Genomic DNA, 20648 nt, shown 5'->3' on the forward strand with positions numbered 1-20648 from the left:
GCTGCCTGTGCAGGCAGATCTGGCTGGGCCAGCCCCGTGTAAAGCTAACCCTGTCCCGAGGCCCAGAGACGCTGACAAGCAGCAATCCATTAAGAGTGCAGTTGGGGGTGGCTGTCCTGCATAGGTGTTCCTCAATTTCAAGAATCCTAAATCCAAAGGTAAGTCCAAAAAGCAGGAGGGCTTAAAATTGTATCGCAGCTTAGCTGGGATACCACAAAGGGCGCCATTTTCCTCATTTCTTACGTGAACAGGAGCAAAAAAAACCCCTCTGAATCTCACTGCTTACAGTGTCATTTCGAACAGCTCTTATCTAGCGTATGTACATCTATAAATAAATGGCTTATTTATAAATGACAGCATTTGGATCACTCTTTGGGGGCTCATTTTGCTGAATCACGTACAGGCAGACATCCACGAAACAGCTCCTGCTCTAAAAATCTTGCAATCTGGCTTAATACAAAATGTAATACGTAAGTGATGAGATTGTGCAGCTGCTTAGACAAACAGAATTTCTGTTTGACGTCTTTAGGAAGTTTAAGCTTTTGTATGTGTGCATTATATAAATATATATATATGTATGAGCATGCTCTTACATTTCAATCCATTGAGACATCATAAATTCTTGGATTTCTTTTTTATCCGCTTCCTGTTCACTTTTAAGGAAAACACTAATCCTGGGACTGCTGCCGGTAACAGTCATCACCTGCTCGTTTGTCAAGTGAGAAGTTTAACGAACAGTACAGCACACAATCTGACCCATTAGTCTTACTTACTCTACACAAAAAGCGACTCAGATTCCTGAAGGTTAACCACCTCTCTTTGATGTGAATCATGCAGAACACACAGGAGTGACCACAAACTTTCTGTCCATGCTGTCTCCTACCTACCACTGTGCCGTAGTCTGATTTTCTCTATGGCAATAGGAATTTTCAGGCTTTGTAAATTCATTTAATCGCTGATGTCTCTGGAACCATGTGTTAATATTTTATGTTATGGCTATTAGCTGGCCAGTAAACTGTAGAACTGCAAGCCAAACTCATTTTATACAAGCTGGAGAGGCAACCTGAGACCATAATGAATTTCTGCCACTGTCAACCACATCTGGATTCAAACCAGATGCTAACAGCTGAGAGGCTCTTTAGCCTGTTATGGATCTTCTAAGCCACCCAGTCTCCAGTCTTTGCCTGTCTTGACTGAAGATTATCAAAAAGGAAATCTATAGCTTAAGGAAATTCTTCCTGGTTCAGTAAAGTCTGGTGGGTAACTGTACTCTGCTTTGCTTTGTCTTGACCCCAATTACTAAACACTGATAAGGATCGGGAAGTAAGTGGTTGTATTATTTAACAAATGAAAGGTCAAAAGCGCTGCTATTCAGCAAGGTCAAAGGTTACCATCACTGTTATTAAACAGTTTGAAAGCAGTTTCTCCCATCGGTTGCCATCCCAGCCTCAAAGAAGGAGCTGCTCAGCAGCCGGGCAGCCAGGAGGGAAGAGAGACACCAGGCATCATTCAGCAGGCTGCTGGCTGGGCAGCTTTTTCTCTCAGACCTGCTTCAGGGAGGGAAGGTGCCATGCTCCAGCAGTGCACAGCAGCTCCCATTGGAGCACTGAGCTCTCCCGCCTTTGCCAGGAACACACATGTACCTGTGTGCCAAAGAGCTTCAGCTCCTCCCAGCTCCACCCTGTTAGAGCTGGCATCCTTTTGGGTGAGAAATCAAACTCCAGTTCCCTTCTACTCGTCGTGGGCAAGGTGCTGAAGCTCGCAGAACGATTTGCAGCATCAGAGTTAAACATCTTGAAATACACGTAAGTTACTGCTGAGCGCACAGTGGCTCCTGTATGCTTGCATAGCTTTAGAAAACATTTGAAAATACTTCTAGTGATGTAGTAGGAAGTGAGCTCATCTTCCTTCATGTTCTCTAACATACCTCATCTCAAAAGAAAAATAGTTATTAATCCATTGTCACCATTTCTGCTGGTACAGATTAAGGAGGCTGCCCTCAAAATACTCTTGCAGGACAACTGTAGCTCTGTCCGTAGCATCTATTGGGCTGAGAGTGTGCAAGTTAAACTGCTATCCATCATCCAGATCACTTCTTCATGTGGTGGGGACAGCCTGCAGTTGGTTCTGATGCAGCAAGAAATCAGGGTTATTCCTCCCAGGTGCCTTGAATATAAAGTTTGCTTTTCCTCCCAGTTATCTCAAAAGTTCAGACTGTCTCTGGTTTCAGAAACCTTGTGGCTTTGAATCATTTTCCTGCGTGTAAGTCATTACTGTGTAAGGCAAATAGGGTAGTAAAAGATCATAAACAAGAAAGGAAAGTACTGAGTTTTTCTCAGTAAGGAAGACGATAGATGGCTGCTTGACAGAACGGGAGGAGATTGTGGATGACAAACAGTTGAATGAACTTCAAGAACTGCTAAGTGAAGTCTTGAGCTATGATGAGCATAAAATAAGGAACTGGAGCCAAGTAAAAGTTTTAACAGCAACAGAAAGGACCAGGGATGTCCCTACCTGGTACAATACAGGCACTTCCCTGTGTCTTGGAGACTGTACTGAATATGGCAAAGCTCTGGGAATACTATGACTGCAAACTGTTCAAAGAAAAAGGATGTGGGTCTTTTGGCTTGTCTGGGACCAATGCCATTTTCTCTGTCAGTGAGACCTGAGCTAGCTGCACCCAGTCACTGGGAAACTCGGAGAGGAAAGGGTGAAGGTGCAATATGTGCTGTGGGCTGGGCTCCTCCACATCTGGAATCCCTGCAGTAGCATTCTCAGTAACAAGTCAGCAAGAAATCAGGCTAGTAGGTCAGGATGGGAACAGCTGCGCTGAGATAGAGGAAATCTGTGGGATGACTGCGACAAGCCTTCCCTGGAGATTCTCTTTAGCATAATCCTGGACAGGCAGTATGCCCAAAAAAGTGGTTATCCTGCCCTACCAGGAAAAGACAGGCACAAGAGCCAAAGATCTTTGTGATTTTTGTGACATGAAGTTTTCTATGTCTTTAAGGTTCATTTAATGCTTTTCATCACTCCCCTAATACCATCTATCTTCCTGACTGCTCTTGGCACAGGGGGACAGGTAAAGAGTTTACTGGGGTAAGAAGTACCAATGTGCTGATTGTATCATCTTGCCTGGGCATCACATTAGTAGTTGTGATTCTTCCAGCTGGCAACAGAACAGACACGTCTGCCTTTGTGTTTTTCAGGTGCCCAGAGGGGTGAGATGCAGCCCTCTGACCTTGCGCCAACCATGCTGCCAGACAAACTGCCGACGGTCTGAGTGGGAGGATGCAGCTGAGGAACCCTGGGAAGGGAGAAACAATATGGTGAGAAACTGCAATGTAAGCGTAGTCCTGACTGTCTTTAGGCTTCAGGAGGATTTAATGCATTGATATAGGTTTTATCCACATTTTGGGCTGCCCATCATCCTAGTGTCTTGGCAGTAGGAGTCAATATATTCACAAATAACTAATACAGGGTTTTTTAGACATCTGAAGCAAGGATAGGCACTGCATGAAATATTGCCAAATTGTTTCAGTGATTCCCTGGAAGCAGCTTGCTGGCAATGATCCCTGGTCTTTATGAGTTCAGTTTTTAGGACTGACAATTGTCTCATCTCTACAAACTGCAGTTGCTACGGTGAAATGGCAGAAGAACATGTCTTATAGTGGCAGGGCTTTTCAGAGCCATGATCAAGACTACATATCACAGAGAGGAATGAATCAGCAGCCATCAGTAAGCACAATCTTGGTGTAAAAAAGTTTAATCAGCTCGTTCTTGGAAGAAAGGCCAGCAAGTCTGCAGCTTGCAGTTGGCTCCAGGCAGAACCTCTCTAACTGTTAAGCAGAGGGGCAACAAAGACCTGGGTGATGTGTGAGAAAAGCATGTAGCAAGCTGACGATGGGACGAATGTTTCTGGCCTACTGCTTGAGAGTCTGGAACAGAAGTGAGGAAGTGGATCCAGGAGGACTCTGGGATCAGAACAATTGACAAGGCAGATCTCATTAACCAAAGATGATGTTTTCAGAAAACATCCTTCTTCTAGTAAGCTTTGTTGTACCTAGGCAGAGCTTATTCCCATTGGAGACATCTGTGTCTCTCCCTTTACCAGATAGTCAGAGACCGCTGGCCTTTTCTCATGTCACTTTCTATAGTGATTGCTATTTTCAACACTTTTTTTTTTTTCTGAGGAAGATGCTTCCCAGTCTGAAATTTCTGCTCAGTCTCAGCCACCTGCTTAGAACTATTAACCTTTAAAAATGTGCAGGAGCCAGAGACCAACTCAGATGGGGTGGCTGGCTTCAGATGACTGTCTGCGCCCTCCAAGCTTCAAACACCCAGAGAGGTGTTTGTATTCCTGTCTCTGGGGCACTGACTCTTGTCAGCATAGTTTAACCATCCCCTCAGCGAGCCTTTTGCCTTTGTGTGGATTCGCTCTTCCCACCTGCTGCTGAATTGCTTTGTTTGAACAACCCAGCTGCGTCATGCTGATACTTCTGTGTGGTTTCTTTTCCCAGTAATAGAGTTGAGCCAGGTAAATTCTATCTGAAAAGGGGAGGAAAAGAGGGGTCCCTGCACAGCATCTGCTGTGGAGTCTGTCCCTCCATGTGCAGCATGTGGTCCTTGCCCAGCCAGCCTTGCAGTTGCACTAACAAAGGAGGGTTTTCCTCATTTTTACTGCAAGACTGAAAAATACGTTCATTCTAGTTCTGGAGAAAATGTTACTACTCTGAATTTTCCAGCCTTTCTTTCCTGCCTGTGCTCAATTCTGGGCAGAGATTGAAGAAATCTGAGATGACCCAGGAGAGAGAACAGCACAGACCTCTGCCTAAACTGTTTGAATAGCTAATACCCTTTCCAAATACTGGCACCTGGGAATCCTTTAATGACTTGGATGGTGCTTTGGGTAGACTGAATATCTCCTTTCAGAAACAAAGACTTATTATTATTATTTATTTATCTGCCTTAAATCTTACAAGGAGTTAGAAAGTAACCCTTTCTTGTATTACATTCCTGCCCCTGTGATGGATATCATGAGGCCAAAGCATGCTCTCATTTACTGTGATTTGACAGCAAGTGTAAGCCTATATTAGGGCAGATATGTCAGATTTATGTCACATTTTCAAAGAGCAGAATTTCTCCCTATTCATTTAGTAAAACACACACTGCCCATTCAGAAGGAAATTATGTATGAAAAATGTCAAATATTAAATAGATGTGTGCCTCTGACATAGCTATTGAAAAGCTAAATAATCATTGGTAAGGAGAAGGGTTGTCACTGAAAGAAGTACTAGACCACCCTGTAAAATGCATTTATCCTCTGTGTTGGGAAATTGTTTTAATCAGCTGAACCCTTCTTGACATTTCTTTATTGACAGAGCTCTGGTAGGAGAAATTTTCCCTTCTTGTCTGCTTAGAGACTCCTACATAATCTAAAGAGAGAACACAGTCTGTGGTTTCATGGGCATGCGTGAAGACTCTTCTTAATGATCCAGAGTCATAATCCTTTGAAATTTATTTCCTACCTCTCTCCTTCTTGCCTTGATTTGTTTATCATTGTCTGCATCACTCCTAAAACCTGATTAACTCTGTAAAATCATGATTTGTAGGCTTGAGCCACACAGTTCCTTGCAGACTCCAGCCTTTTTTTGGTTTGATCTCTTTTTCAGTTCTCAGATCTTTAAAAAAGTGAAGAAATTTAAAGCAAGAAAAGCAAATAAGTAAATGCTGCAACTTTAGAGATTTCCCTTTACATGAGCCCAGCTTACACCTGTAAACTGCAAGGGTGGAGGGTCACTCGAGATTTGTTCAGCACCTAGCAGAATTAATCCTTTCCCTAGTCTCTCTTGCCGTTTTTAGTCTGTACGGGAATACAAGTAGCGTCACATAGAATAATGATAACAATTACTAACAGCTTGCTTTCCTGCAGTAATTGTTATATTTGCCTTTGCTTCTACCAGCCTCTACCTCAGAATTTCCCATAGCATAGTCACCTTGTCCATGTCCAGCAAGGTCTGGAGGTCATTGCAGATCTGAGCCAGGGAAGTTTCCTCAAGGACAGTAAGAGAAACCACATGCCCAGGCCCCTGCTGTGAGTTTGTCAATGCAGCAGCACAGCACTATACCAATGGAAAATGGGATGGGTCTCACATACTCAGTTGTTTGGGCTTTATAGCCACCCACAGGGCAATTTCATGCTCATGACAACCTTTGAAGCATAGAGGTGCATCTGAACTTCGAGGCCTCGGACTGTTTTCCAGCTCAGAGGCCCAGATGTGCACCGCAGTCACATCCTGCTTGCTTGTCAGGATGCAGCCTGGGTGTGTAACTGTCTGCCCTCTCTTCCCTCTCCTCCTTCCCATGCTTCCTGGTTTCCATTGGAAAGAAAACTGGGATTGAGGGCAGGGGAGTGGGTATTGTGGTGAACTCCTGGTTTAGACAGCCATAGTGTCTCTTACGGTTCACCTCGGACTAATCACACATCGCAAAGCTCGACCTGGCACAGTTAGAATCACTATGGGATGGGCTGTTGCCAACTTCTGAGCACCTGACACATGCAGGCTTGGACTAACAGCAGTGCTTCCGAACCAGATTTCCTTTCCCAGAGAACCACCATGAAACAACCTCAAGCACTGTTTGTTTTACAGCTACCACTACCAGCAGGGATGAGTTAAGGTTAATTGTTTTGGGAGAGAGCTGTTCAGGTCAGTACTGACTGATCTGGATACCTAGTTCTAGGACTTCAGCGGGTCTCTGTGTGCAAATCTTTAATCTGTTTCAAAATACAAAACAACTTAATGTTTCCTTTTCATTTGACCACAGCTTTATTTTTGCCCCTGTTAACCCAGAATCACATCTTGGCATCTTGAGATCATTTATCTTTGAAATGATGGGCCACAGCTGTAAGAACTTGGCTGAGGGTAGGTGAAAGCTGCAGCCTATTTCAAAACATCCACTTGATGTAAGCAGAAATAGGAGCTCAGGTAGGCTGTTAGACGTGTGTACTTCTGAGTGGTTGGAAGAATTATGCTGTGAAAAAAATTGAAATCAGAAACTGCATATCAGTTAAAATACAGGTTTCGTGACAGCCAGAGGCTACTGGTTGAAGCCTAGATCTGGCAGAATTTGGGGACAAAGCTTTAATTGATTTTGCTGGATCAGGATCTCATCTGTAGAGTGTAAATGAGGAGCCAATGGAACAGCAGCTTAATGTTTTGCATGGAGAAATAAAATTATAAACTACAAAAACTTGATGAGAAAGTTGAAGTCGTTGTGAGGTGGCTACACACTCTGAAGAAAAGCTGTGAGATAACATCACAGGAGATGATTAGAGCATGACTTGGGCTCTGGTTGTTGGGAGTACCTCTCTCCCAAAGAAAGCTGACAGCTGCTCCACATTACTGACTAATGTGGACTCCTAAGGGGAGAGATGCCTCACAAATTGCTTGTTGTGAGAGCACAACAGCATGGTTCAAACTCCCAGAGGAATTCTGGTTACAATTGTATAACAATGCTAAAGTCCATTGAACTGATTGCTCAAGCCAGAAGTAACCTTGGCTGATGACTAGCTCCCTTGTATGCTGTAGAAATCCTACCTTGTAAACATTCATAGACTTTGTACCCACCAGAGCAGCCCCCCTGCTCCCTCAGTAGTAAGAACATCAAGGGACTCATTCCTACCCTGTAAGACTTGGTTTGGGAGAAGGCAGCATGCCTCTCTTTTCTGTTTAGTTTAAATAGCACCTCCTTGGGTGCTCTGAACAACTTATGAAGAATAACATTATCGTTTCTCTTCTCCTCCACTGTTTTTAAACTGAGAGATTTAATGCTAATTGAATCTGAAGGTAGCGAGGGAAGCTTCTGTTTGTGCATTTAGTAAGTACTTCTCTTTTTAAAATAATGTTTTACAAGGGTTCTGTCTTTGCAGGGTTATAACTCTAGGAAAGACCTGGGGTGGATGAAGAAACCTCTCCCTCTCTTAGGTGCTGTGTTCTAGGAACAGATGTGAATTGTGTTCTATGGGCAACTCATGTTGATTTTTTTATTGTTACAGAGGTTGGGTCAAAAAATAATGGGTCTAGTGAGGGTAGTTGAGACAGCAGGCCTGTGGAAGTAGGGAACAGGCAAGTAGCAAACATGAATTTCACTGAACAGACTTTGCACAGCAAAAGCTTGGTAGACAGTGCCCTCTTTGTTCCACAAAGAAGAATGCATCCCTCTGAACCTTGCTGTTACAAGAAGCAAAATTCTGGCTAAGTAGTGTGTTGAAGAGATGCCAGCCGTTCAGCCTAGCCTGCTTAATCTTTGTGTGTTTGGAAATCCTGCGCAAGTCAGGGCTCCTTCAGCCCAAAGTGGAGACCACAACAAATATTTGAGCATAGACTTTTGTGTCCCTGCAGGGAGATCTAGCAGACATGGACACACAAGCCTTTGCCAGCAGAAATAAAGAGGGGCTTTGACCTTCTATAGGAGCACCAGAACCACATCCTCTTCAAATGCTGTTTCTGTTGAAAGGGTCTTGGAATTTAGAGCCTTTGCAGGACCCAAATGCAGGGATCCGGCAAGATCCTCACTTGTTATATTCCCTGTGCCTCTACTAGATTTCAGCCAGGCTTGTTGCAAACTGGAACCAGCTCTCCTCTCCTCATTTTTGTAGCAAGAAGAAGATGGGTCTTTTCGGGGGACCCTCCAGTTTGAAAGAAACACAAAGCACAAAGGTGCCAGGGGCTAAGAGCAGAGTTTTTGTGCTGCAGGAAAATACAGAGTTTCTGGGTGTAGAAACAAACCTGCATGGGAAGGATCTGGAAGTAGCCTCATTGCCCAGTGGTGCGGAAATGTGTGTGGCGGACAGGCTGCACTCGGCATCCGGGGATTTGGCAGCTGCCGTGCCTGGCGCACGCACACAGGTGCTATAGAGGCCCTCAGCTCCTCACAGTTCCAGGAACTGGAGGAAGAGGCAGCCAGGAGGAGCAAAGAAAACACAAACTGAATAATCAGGAAAAGAAGATAAACTGTGCTGAGTGGCAGCTGGTCTTTAGAGAATGGGCTGTGTAAATACCCCGAGGGCCTTGTGCATCATCCCTGGGAAGCCAGTCCCCCGGAGAGGGACTCAGCTGGATCACCGTGCCACTCCACACTGGAGGTATGTTTACTTCTGCGCAGCCCTCTGTTTCCTGTGAGAACATTCCCCTGCTCACGACCAATATATGCTGACCTTTCAACACGCAATGTTTCCTTTCTGTGTCCGTGCACATCTGTCCATGCCAGAAAACTCCTCCAAATGAATTATTTACAGCTCATGCTCTTCTAGGCACAGAAGGCAGAGGTGCAGTCCAGTCCCGCTTTTCCCAGTGTCAAGTGGGGGGTCCAGTCACCAAATAAAAGGATTCTTCATCTTGTCTTCTATGCATAGGTGACATACAGTGTAGTTTCTCTACCTGTATGTTCTTATACTGGAAGCAGTTTGCAGGAAAACCTTGCCTGGCATAATTTTCAGCATCATATATACTGACAGCTCTACACTGAAGCTGTTGCAGTGGTTGGGATGGGTGACTTCTGGAAGAGGAATGCAGCTTGCCAGCACAGGGAAGTTTCAGTGCCTGCTGTTAATGTTGCATCTGGCTCTAATTGTGCAAGCCATCATTCAATGAATGTTTAACGAAAGGTATCACCAGTTTGCCCTTCTAATTTACCCCTAAGTCCATTTTGTATCTGCTATGTCCCTTTCTTTTTCTTTTCGTCCTTTGCTGTGTTTCCCTCTTCTTTCTCTGTCTCTGTCCCTCCCCTGGATCTCCAGCAACGTGCCTTGTTACACTCATTCCTTGCAATTCAGTTGTACTGGTAGACTTACCAGTGCTGGAGGCACACAGCAGTTTTGGCACTGGCTTTGACGTGATCTCCAGTGATCTTGGCAAAAGAACTGACCTCAGCCTGGAGCTGTGGGTTTCCTTACAGGGCTCTGGAGAGGCCCCACAGAGCAGGGATGGCTGAAGGAGAAGAACAGCTGAAATTATTTACTATCAAACAGTAGAAGCTGAGGTTTGGATCAGAAGACCAGTGCAGTCAAAGCAGTGCTTAGGTGCCTTCTGGCCCTGCTTGGAGCTTGGGCTGTAACTGTTGTAGCAGTGAGACATTTGGTCTTGCACCAACCAAATCCTTGGGCTCTCTTCCACTGTCCCTAGGCTGCAGTTTCCACCCTCCTCTTCCATGCTTTTGGACCTGTCATCACCCAACACATGGTTCAGCAAAGGAGCTGTCTGACAGAAAACTTTCAGTGACTGACTTACTCTAAGAAATTAATAAATAAGAAACTCTTCCCAGTACAGTCTATACCAACGGCCTGTCCAGCGTACTGCAGTGCTGCAGGCATGCTGTGCTTGCTCCCTGACACAGACAACGTCCCTGCTCTGAGAAACTGCCAGTCTGATTTAGAAATGAAAAATGGCAAGAGACAGCAAGGAAGAAGAGAGAAGATATGTTCCGTGGCAGGGACCTACCCTCTCTCCAAAGCCTGCATGTTACTTAGAGTGTTTATTTCGTGCAGGGGAAAGGAACTGGGGATTAACTGTTGTCTGTACTCTGCAAGTGAGAGGCAGGTAGTAGAAACAAACCAGGGAATGGAAAACAAATGTAAAGAATGAACTTGGGCATTCAGAAAAGGAGATGAAAGGAACTAATTGCACGGTGACTCCTGGGATCTACTTCTGAACTTACTGTCCCACTCCTTAGTCCTCTATCTAAGATCCATACGGTGCCAGTTAAGGATCTGAGTTTGTTTGAGAGGACGTCTTGTTTATTGGCTGTTGATGGTGCCCACAGGCTCTAAACGAGAACAGATAATTATTTTCGTTTACTCCACTACAGGGAACTTCTGCTATGGATCAGAATCTAATTGTTCTAGGAAAACAAACAAACAGAAAACAAAAAAAAAAAGCAAAGTCGCCTTCAGTCTTAAGTAGGTAAAAGAAAGAGCTGGAGAGAGAAAGCATTATCACCTCCTTTTCATGGATGGGAACTAGAGCATTAAGAGATCAAATAACTTGCCCAAAGTCGTAGAGAGGGTGGGCCAGGAAGTGAACCCAATCCATCACAACCCCTTGCTTGCAATCCCATCTCTTCTTTGCGTAAGGACTCTGCTCCACCCGCACAGGGAATGCGGTCATTTAGCTACCAGGCAGGAGTCTGAAAGGGAGCATAAAAGTCCCGGGTTAGGATGTAAGTTAAGTTGTAGCTTTTATAACGTATAAGAACTAAACTTTGGGATTTCTGTAAGAATAGATGCTGCTTATGAGTGGCTTCTCAATTCCATGGACACCGGAGAAGGACTCAATCAGATTATTTCTGTGTTTATACTCACTTGCACCTGTGACTTGCCTAAATCTGATAATTTGCAGGAGGTGCAATAACCACCTAAATACTAAGGGCAATGTTTTAGGATGGGAAATCAGGGGAACTAAAGACTTGAAACAAATCTCTGTTTTGTGCTATCTATTTTTAATGGAGAAGTGTCTTTAATATCTCCTGGAAGAAAGCCTGTCTGGAAGTTGCTGAGGGATGGAAAAGACAACTTGTTTTTCCAGAGGCTGAAGTGGTTGCAGCCACTTGCTCTATTGCAGGTGGGCAGTGGACACGCAGCTGGTGGCTCCTGTGAGCCGATCAATTTGCCACTGTCATCACAGCTGCTGGAGATCCATTCCTGCATCTTGCCCTCCGTAAACAGCAGCTCATAACCACAAAACACCAAGCATCTCTGGTCCAGCATCAGCTCAGGGAGCCAGAGAGCTGCTTGCTGAAAGCTGCCTTCTGTTTGCTTGCAGACGTGTCAATATTTACTGAGTGAGACTCCACTTTTGCCCAGCTGGAGCATGACAGCTTTGCCACTCTTGCACTCAGTGGCCCTATCTTCCAGCATTAACATCAGGAGGTGATGAGTGACCAGGCTGGCCTGATAAATGAGAAGAGATCTGCAAACAGAGAACAGCAAACACTTCCCGGGGGGCTCAGGACACCTGCTGAGAAAGATGTTCTTTTTTGCAAGGATCAGGTAGCATATGATGCTGTATCAGGAGAGACATGGGGAAGGTGCTATTGGTGCCGTTGGGTGCTGGGGAATGCCCAGCTGCAAGCAGGGCTACGCAGTGAGCTGTTAAGGTGGTCCCACAGGGAAGGCACGGTGCCATCTCAGAGCTATCGCCATGTCACTGGACTTTCAGCAGAGCCCTGTGAGTGCAACAGCCTGGAGCATGCAGCAAGGAGCGGGGAAAGACCATCCAAGAAGTGCACCAGCAAGGTTGACCCCCCTCTCCCGTTTCGGACTATATAGGAGCTGGAGAAGGCAGGACACGAGATACGCTTGCAGGGAAAGTGCTGTCACAGGCTGGAAGGCAATGAGCTCTACTGCACGGTTACAGCTGCAGTTGCTCAGTTATCAAATGTGTATGAGTGAGCCATTATAGGCAAATAGAAATCAAGAGGCCAGTTTCTGCCATTAAGTCTTCCAGCTTAATTCTCTGGGATTTCACAGCTATTTTGCGGCTACTGTAGTGGTAGGCACATTACAACTAATGGTTTTAATTTGGCCAGATCTTACTGGCATGTTCTGCTCTGCATTAGGTGGACAATAGCTCCCAGTGGTGGGCACTGGCAGAAGGAAGGGATCAGTAAAGAGTAGAAAGGGCTCTGCTGAGATACTGAGGGAGAATGTTCAAAAAAGAATAAGCTGTTCCATTTGGGCTGTTACTTCTTGGTTAGTCTTTTTTCATCCCTCTCTATCAGGACCCTCTTAGGGCAAGAAATTTATATGACTGAAGACTGGGCCTTTTTGTACTAAGTGACACAGGAGCATAAGTTCTCCAGAAGCTGGCTGAGGCAACTTTGAAAATCTCTTGAGATGTCAGTGTGGGTGGCAGCATTTCCCTGAGGATTTAGGAAAAAAGAGAGGGTGAGCAAGGAACATATGAGGAGAGGGAGTCCAGCCATTATATGAACAAGCGGTGGCTTGATACAGCAGAGTGCAGAATAAGGGAGGCAGGGGTAGACACAGTATTGAAAGGAAGGCTGTGGACAAAGAAAGGAAGGCAGCAAAAAGATACAAACATGGGGAATAATGTGGCTTACGCACTAGGTGAGAAAACCGAGGTTTGGCAGCTGAACTGTATATAGAGTCAGGCAGTGCCCATTATGGCTTTTCTGATGGCAAGCTTTGCATCACGGATGGTTTAATGTGGCTTGGGACTAATGACCCAGTGATTCAGATCTCCTTTCCCATTATGGATTGGATGGTTCACCTCGGTGGGGCCCAGCATCCCACAGTTAAGTGCTCATGTCTTATGATGATGGGGGTTCATTTAAATGAATTTTTACAGAAACGTCGTCCCGTGAAACAAGCTGGCACAGCAGAAAAGGGTACCAGCAAGGCCATACTCAGTACCGTCCTCTGAAGAGTAGTCCAAAGCTGCAAGGATCCCAGCCCTGCTACCCTGAGCTAGCAGAGCCTGGGGCAGACAGCAGCTGCACCAGGCTGCCTCCCAGGAGCAGGGTGGACAAGATCAGCCAACATCTGTTCCCTTTTAATCTCTTGTTCCTTTGTGTTTCGGTGTAGTGCTTTTGTGCGTAATGAGTTGCACGCTCTGGCACATCCCCAGCCACTCTCCTGGATGGCGGTTCCTAAGGCAGGCGGTGCTCCGGGGACTGAAGAGCTCTCTGAGGCTGGGATGTATCAGGAGACAGTGCAGGCTACAGACTCAAGTGTGTTTCTGATGGCCCAGCCCCTCCTGCCCCACCAGACTCGGCAGGATTCCCAGGGCTCACCAGACCCCATCAGGAAGAGGCTGAACTGTGCAAGTTGGTTCTCCTTCATGTCACTGCTTCCAGTTGTTTTGATTACAAGGGGTTCGTGTCAGGACAACCTCCATCCAGGGCTTCCTTTTGCTCACACCCCATTACGCAGTTAGTGTCTGCACCTGCAGGGTCCACTCGCCTGGAGCCACTGATGCTTTTAACCTCTTGCATATGCCATTGAACATACTCATTGTGTTAGGAGAAATGGGAAGAGGGGAATAATGTACTAACAGTCTTCCACAAAGGCATTGTGCTTTCTCAGCTACCACTGCTGCCTCCAGAAGTTCACTGCAACCCTGGGAAGGGAGCCAAAGATGGTCTCCTGCTGAGAAAAGCGGTCACAGATACTCTTTATCCTTTTAACCCCCTGCTGAAGGAACTCAAAAAGCAGCATCCAGGGCTCCTTGTGACACAAAGGGTTTAGAGAGACTTCAGGAGGGGAGGTGCTTTTCTCTCCAAACAATGTATGAAATACTTCCTTCTGCCTTGGTGTTTGATGGGGTCCCAGCAACTCCTCCAAGTCAGGAAGCACAGGAGGATAATGTTAATTGCCTTCCACCTCTGAGCACTTTGAAACATGAAGGCCAGGATCCACGCAAATGTTTGTCATTCGGAAAATCACCAGCAAGGGGAACGTGCATGGGATTAAATTTAGCTGAAGTAGTGAGGCACCAGCTTCCGCACGACAGCATGCTGAAGTCAGGAGTAATGATGGCAGTAGCACACATGGAAGAGCAGTTCACATGGAAAAGGGATATTAGGAATACGCAATGGGACAAATATGGAGGCAGACCAGCTCCAAAGGATTGTGAAATGACCCTTCTCCATGTCCAGCTGTAAGAGAAAGCTGGCTGGATCTATATTCCCAAAACTCAGAGCAAGGGAGAATGAATAAAGCGTGAGGCCCTAAGCAGAGGGGGCTGCTGGCTTCCAAATTTCCCAGACCAACATAATTTCACACTGGCCAGTGTGTCTCTGCTTTGGTGGACATGTTCTCCAACTCTTGAAGTCAAAAAGGGAAAGGATGGGATTAACGGCACCCTGCAGCTAAAATAAAAGAGCGAGAAAACACCTGGTAAACTGAGCTGCTGTCCTGCTCACACATCCAAGAGGCAGTGACCTGTTGGTGACACACCAGCAGATATTTGGACACCTTTTCCTGTCCCCTCTGTGCTAGGGGGAGGATGCTGGACTTCCTTACACCTCCTCCCTCAGGGTCTGTGCATCAAGGAGGGACTGTCACGGTTGGGGAGCACATAGAGCTGTGGAAGCTATTGCTGTTCCACGGGTTGCTGTTCAAGGGCTCAGCCCTTTTTTTTTTTTTTTCTTTCACGCTCACAACAGCTTTGTTTTCCAGAAGCTAGTGAACACAGGATACGATGAAATCAAACAAACCTCTCTGACTGCTTCTCCCAGGAAAACAGCCTATGGGGCAAGGACCCTACAAAGCCAGAAAGGAACTGCCAGGAAAACCAAAAGTCTCCCAGCAGTGACTTCCCCTCCAGCTAGGGGAGCCTATGCCATGTCTTCAGTAACAGAACAGTTTGTATCTCCCTCTTCATGTCACTGCACAGGTCAGGTACTTGAAGACGTTGCCAGATATCCTCTGTATGTTGCTTTCCAACAGTGTAGCCTAAGCGTAGGAGATACTAGAAACCAACACAGAGCAATACGCACTTCAGTACTGGTCTCCTTCCTTTCCCCTTCTCATCCTTGTCTCAGAGATACCCAGTTTGGGAACCTGCAGAGGATGCTGGTAAAGAACAAATAGGGCTTTAGGTTGCCAGAAAAGCCATGGGTTGGTGTCTTCTATTGGAAAATCACTTTGCCTTTTTTTTCTTAACAATTTCTTCTAAGTTTGGAGGATAGGGACCTGTCTTACGGGCTTACGTACTCTGAGTCCCAGCCGCTATGTGCTATGAAAGCCTTTTGGGAACAGAGCTGCCCACACCAACTGTCCAGAAGACAGAAAGAGAAATTTGTCCTCTCTCCTGGGAACCAGTGGTTCCCGGAACAAATGAACACTCACTTGGTTTGCTTTTGCTTAAACACAGATACAGGCTTGAATTGGTATTAGAGTGAAAACAAAAGCTGTTTGCTCTTTCATTATTAATCTTTAACAGGAACCTGAAAACAGCGGGCTGTGGGGATAATGCTCTAGCAGAGAGGGTGCGTTAGTCTGCCTCCAGGGTCTGAGATGGGCTGATGTATTTGAGTGTTGAGTCCTCGATCTCAGGGAGAAAAATATTGCTGCAGACTGTAGGAAAGGTATCTGGTTAGCCATATTTGCAAATAAACCCTCCAAGAAGAGACTGTAGATTTGCCGATCCTTTTTGGTTTTTTTTAGAGACCTGAATACAGTTCAGTCCTATAATGGGACTGTTAGAAGAATTAGTATTTTCTTCCTCAAATAGGAGATCTCAGAAGGGAAGGAGGGGTTTCTGTCTTTTACTGCATTCTATTTGGAGTCACTTTAGTTACTAGAGCTTGGTTTGCTTCCCAGGTTTTCAGGCTCCGTCACACTTAGGGCATTCCTACCGCAGCATCAGTGTTTAATTGCAGCATAGCAACTGTATATAAACTGTAACAAGGATGAAGTAACAGCAAGACAGACTTCCAGGAAGGCCAGTCAAATCTAGTCAGGGGCTTGAGCAAGCTTGTTAGACCACACTGCCGCGGCTTCACTGCTGCTGACGTCCCAAGTACTTGGTGCTAGATGAGTCTGCCTGTGCAGCATTCCCTGCTCCAATTGCATTTTAAATAAGAAACATCTTGCGGATCCTTCTGCAAAGTCCTGGTGTAACAGGGCACGCCACATGTTGGACAGGTCCAGAACTGCTCCTTTTCCAGGGCTCTCCAGTGGCCCCAGATTACCCTGAAGCTTTTGGCTCTCCACTTCTTAAAAAAATGAATCCCAGATCCTGTGCCACTGAGATGCAAGTCTACAGCTGCTAATCATTTCCCTTCAGGATTAGTTGAGCCCGCTCCACTTCCGCCTAGGGGCCAGGCACATATGAAAAGGCTGGACAGCTTTCCGTGGTTGACAGGAGCTCTGTGCAAGGAGCTGATTTTCATGCTGGCATATTCCAAGGGCTGGTGTGGCCCCATCAGTGGCTAACAGAGGAACAGAAAGGGAAGAAAGGGATAGCCTGGCATGAGGAGGGTTGAATTTGGGTGCCAGGTAGATGATTAACAGCTGGCTGAGGGAGAAGTGGGGAAAGAGATGGCTCTCAGCTAGACCAGTGTTGCTCAGACTTCACCAACAAGGGATACTGAGAGGGGAATGGGGCAGGAGAGCTGGGGGTGGTGAGGGTTAGTAACTCCAAGACCTGCACAAAACCACCCACTCAGTGCCACAAGGGAGCTGGATATGGCAGAAGTGCAGGCTGGGCTTAGATAAGCAGACAGGAGATGTACTGTACTGTCCTGGTTTGTAACACTTGCTTTATTGAGCACCGCTAACCTGGGCAGGCTGGCAGCTCCTGCCAAATGACAGGCCGTGCCTCTGTCTTAGCACCATTTTCTTGTGTTGTGCTTACAGAGGCACACAGAGCCCCCTGTGAGCACTGCGTAAGCTTTTCCCTTCCTGAGCAGAGGACAGATGCTAACCTACCCCCAAGTGCACAGCTTTAGCTCTGCAGCTTAGCTTTGCCTTCAGCACTGGCACAGCGTGATCCTGCCAACTATGTACATTCCCAGGTTGCTAAATCCTCTCTTTGTCCTGAAGAGGCTCTGGCAGCACTAGGGCTTGCGGCCCCACAGCTCTGCTAGCTTGCCCAGTGCATCCAGCTCACCCTGTCCTATCCTCCTCAATGCTTTACTGGAAGACCTTGTCAGGCAGCTGGGGAGGGCTGTCTGCCCCTGAGGAGGCACCAGGCTGGACCAATTTTGTCACCTCCATCTTGTGGGCTGTTAGAGGTGCTCAGTTGTGTCCACACTGCACGGTGCTGGTTTCTCAGTCTCCTTGGGTCCCTCCAGCACAGCCCTCCCAGCCCATGTCTCACTACTGGTTCATCAGCATGGCCAACACCTCATCGCCCACTGCCATGAGGTTCTGCCAAAGTTGTGCTATAGTAGACAAATCCGTGCAGTGAGGAAGACAAACCTGGACTGCAGGGCAGGCAGGACTTCTGTGTCCCCTCTCTAGACCTTTCTGCACACGTAGGTGGCATTTCACATCACCACCATAAATTCAGCTCTCCCTTCTACGCCTTGTTCTAGGCACCAGCTCAGTGTTTGCACACAGTAGGATGCTTCCCCTCCCCACCAGAAAAACAATTCTCCAGAATCAGGGCAAATGGTGATGCGTCCCACGGGCTGCCTCCAACCACCATCATACAGTCATACATGACCAACCACCTCCTTCGTTGGAAAGGCATGGGAAGGTGGAGAAGTAGCCCTGTCCTGAAATCAGTATTGCTCTAGAGCACCCCCAAAAATATGTCATAGGCTGGCAAAGAAGAAAGATGCTTCTTGGAACCACATGTATTTCGAAAGTTGTGGATGGGGGAGAACAGCTTGGTTTTCCTGGGACTTCCAACACTTTTCTTGGAGGAATGACTTATCTTTTACAAAGAATTTCTTACTTCATGGTACCCCTCTCTTTCTTCCCCCACAACAAGCATGTGCTTCACCCACAAGTCATCTCCTGACTGTCACATAGACTATCAGCTGCTCTTCTTGACCAAGGGCCTGTAGTATGCTTACCCTGACAGAGCCTTGATCTTTCATTAGAGAATCAGAATATGAACACCTCCAATTCACAGCCCAGTGTCTCACAGGTAGGAAAAATACAACAGGAAGACCAGGCACATTTTCCTTGCCTCATTTCCACCAATTACTCACAGTTCTATCTTCCTTTATTATGCTGAATAATTTCTCTTCACTCTTCAAATATTTGGAGGCCAGGATCCTGCTACTAATCAATCATCCTTTAGGCAGGCTAGATTTTGCTTTTGTAATGTTTTTCTATATAGTAGCTCCAGCCTCCTAATCATCTTTGTTGCTGTTCTTTGAGCTGCTTCTTGTTTGTCACGATTTTTCTGGTAATGCGGTTCCTGGAAGAAGGCGCAATATTCCAGGCACAGGAGCCCTGTGTATCCCATTGCATGTGTGATGTTGCCCTCAGGTGGTTACTCCAGAGAGAAGATTCAGCTTTAAAAAAAAGGTCCTGTATCTTCAGGACAGATATTTGTAACCACATGGGAGCTGTGGAAAGGATAACCCTTCACTCTCTTAAGTGATGCATTTGCAACAGAAACCAGGATTACACTGTCTTTTTTCTGGCTGTCCATCCTGAGCTCTAGCTCTCTGCATTTGAAGTGTATTTCCCCCTGTGGATGCTGCTGTGCTTAAAGAACAGCAAGGAGAATCCCAGCTTTAGTGAGCTGTGCAAAGCTGAACGGGAATCCTGAGGCAAGAGGCAGAAGAACTGACAGACTTTCACCATCAGCAACTTTATTAATACTAATTTTATTACTACAGCTACTTGTCTTAGTCACATATTTCAGCAGTTCTTTTTGTCTCAAAATTGTATATGGCATAAAATTAAGAATTACCACCAGGTGTTGTGTAACCCCTAAGTTACAATGCATATAAAGTCATGGAAGGTGCTCAGAAAGAGATAGGAGTCTTTATTAAAGGTCAAAGTAGAAACTTATTGTGCTTATCTCTCCTCTAACTCAACTCATCACAAAGCTAAATCGTCCTGCTCACTCGTTCCCTTCTCCCACCACAGCCTCCACTGTCCCGGTAACTATGGTGCTGTTTTATTTTCTGCCTTTTCTATTCTTCTCTGCCCCTTTGTTGAGGAAGTGGTCACACTTAACACTGATTTCAAGGTGGAGATACACAACTGATTTATTTAGGAATTATTATGGTCATAATTATGACCTATGTAATACATGACATCTTATTTTGGTTTTGCTTTGCTCTGCATTGAGCTTCCTCTCTCAACACTGCACTATCCACAGTGGTGCCCAGAGCTTTTCCCTGAGATCAGCTCTAATTCAGAATTTTTCATTTAAATATTAGGTAAATGAAATATTTTTTTCCAGCTTCCCTTAACTTATACTGGCATACAGAGAGCTCCATCTGCCATCACTTTGTCCCACGTTTGGTTCATCTCTGCTCCCACTGAATGCAAATGCCAAAACATGCCTCGGGTTTAAAAGGGGCAGCCTTTACTACGGCCTTCTGAAGTTTTTGCCAATCATTCTGTATCTTACATAGATTTGGTCACCTCACTGCACACTTCATCTTCTGGATGCGGTGCAAAAGTAAGCTGTGGTCTCACTAATGGCGCTGAAGATTTTGCCGTTGTAATCAAAGGAGCTGGGCTGGATCATTCTTGGCTACTGTACGTCTCAGGGCTGATCGTGGGGGATGACGCCCTGCAGCTCCTGTCAACGCAACGCTGCTAAGAAAAGGATGCTTTCTCCTATGGTTCCTTTCACCGCTTCCTGCAGAACCAATGCTTGTACAACCACTTGGTGTGTCTATAGGGGCAGCCTCTCGGTAACTTTTTGATCTGTTTGCTGATTTCAACAACTTCAGCAAGCAGAGATTTCAGAAATAGTTCTGAAAGCTGTTTCTACATGTTTCATGAAAACTGATTGCTTTGGGAACTGCAGGGGGAATTTCATAAACGTACCTGGAAAAAACAAAGTCTTAGAACAATTCGGTTAGAAAGTTTTTGTGTGTTCGTACTTGCAAAAAACAAATTCTTTGTATTTGCAAATAATAGCTGTATTTTGCAAATACATCTAGGAAATGAGGCTTCATTAGTTCCACTGCCTGTGGAACGG

At 45.8% G+C, this 20648-nt stretch overlaps 1 protein-coding gene across 1 annotated transcript in view; it reads right to left on the reverse strand.

Annotated features, from left to right (window-relative positions):
* RSPH9 (radial spoke head component 9) overlaps positions 1-20189 on the reverse strand; it is a 39607-nt gene extending 19418 nt beyond the window's left edge. Inside the window, exons 1-2 of the mRNA XM_009636411.2 lie at positions 20138-20189; positions 4756-4792 (exon numbers count right to left, since the gene is read on the reverse strand). Coding sequence (XP_009634706.1) covers positions 4756-4792; positions 20138-20189 — 89 coding nt within the window. The remainder of the gene's footprint in view (positions 1-4755; positions 4793-20137) is intronic.
* Between the last annotated feature and the right edge of the window lie 459 nt (positions 20190-20648).

The sequence above is a fragment of the Egretta garzetta genome, unplaced genomic scaffold (genome assembly GCF_000687185.1).
Source record: "Egretta garzetta isolate BGI_Z169 unplaced genomic scaffold, ASM68718v1 scaffold54, whole genome shotgun sequence".
Taxonomy (NCBI): Eukaryota; Metazoa; Chordata; class Aves; order Pelecaniformes; family Ardeidae; genus Egretta; species Egretta garzetta.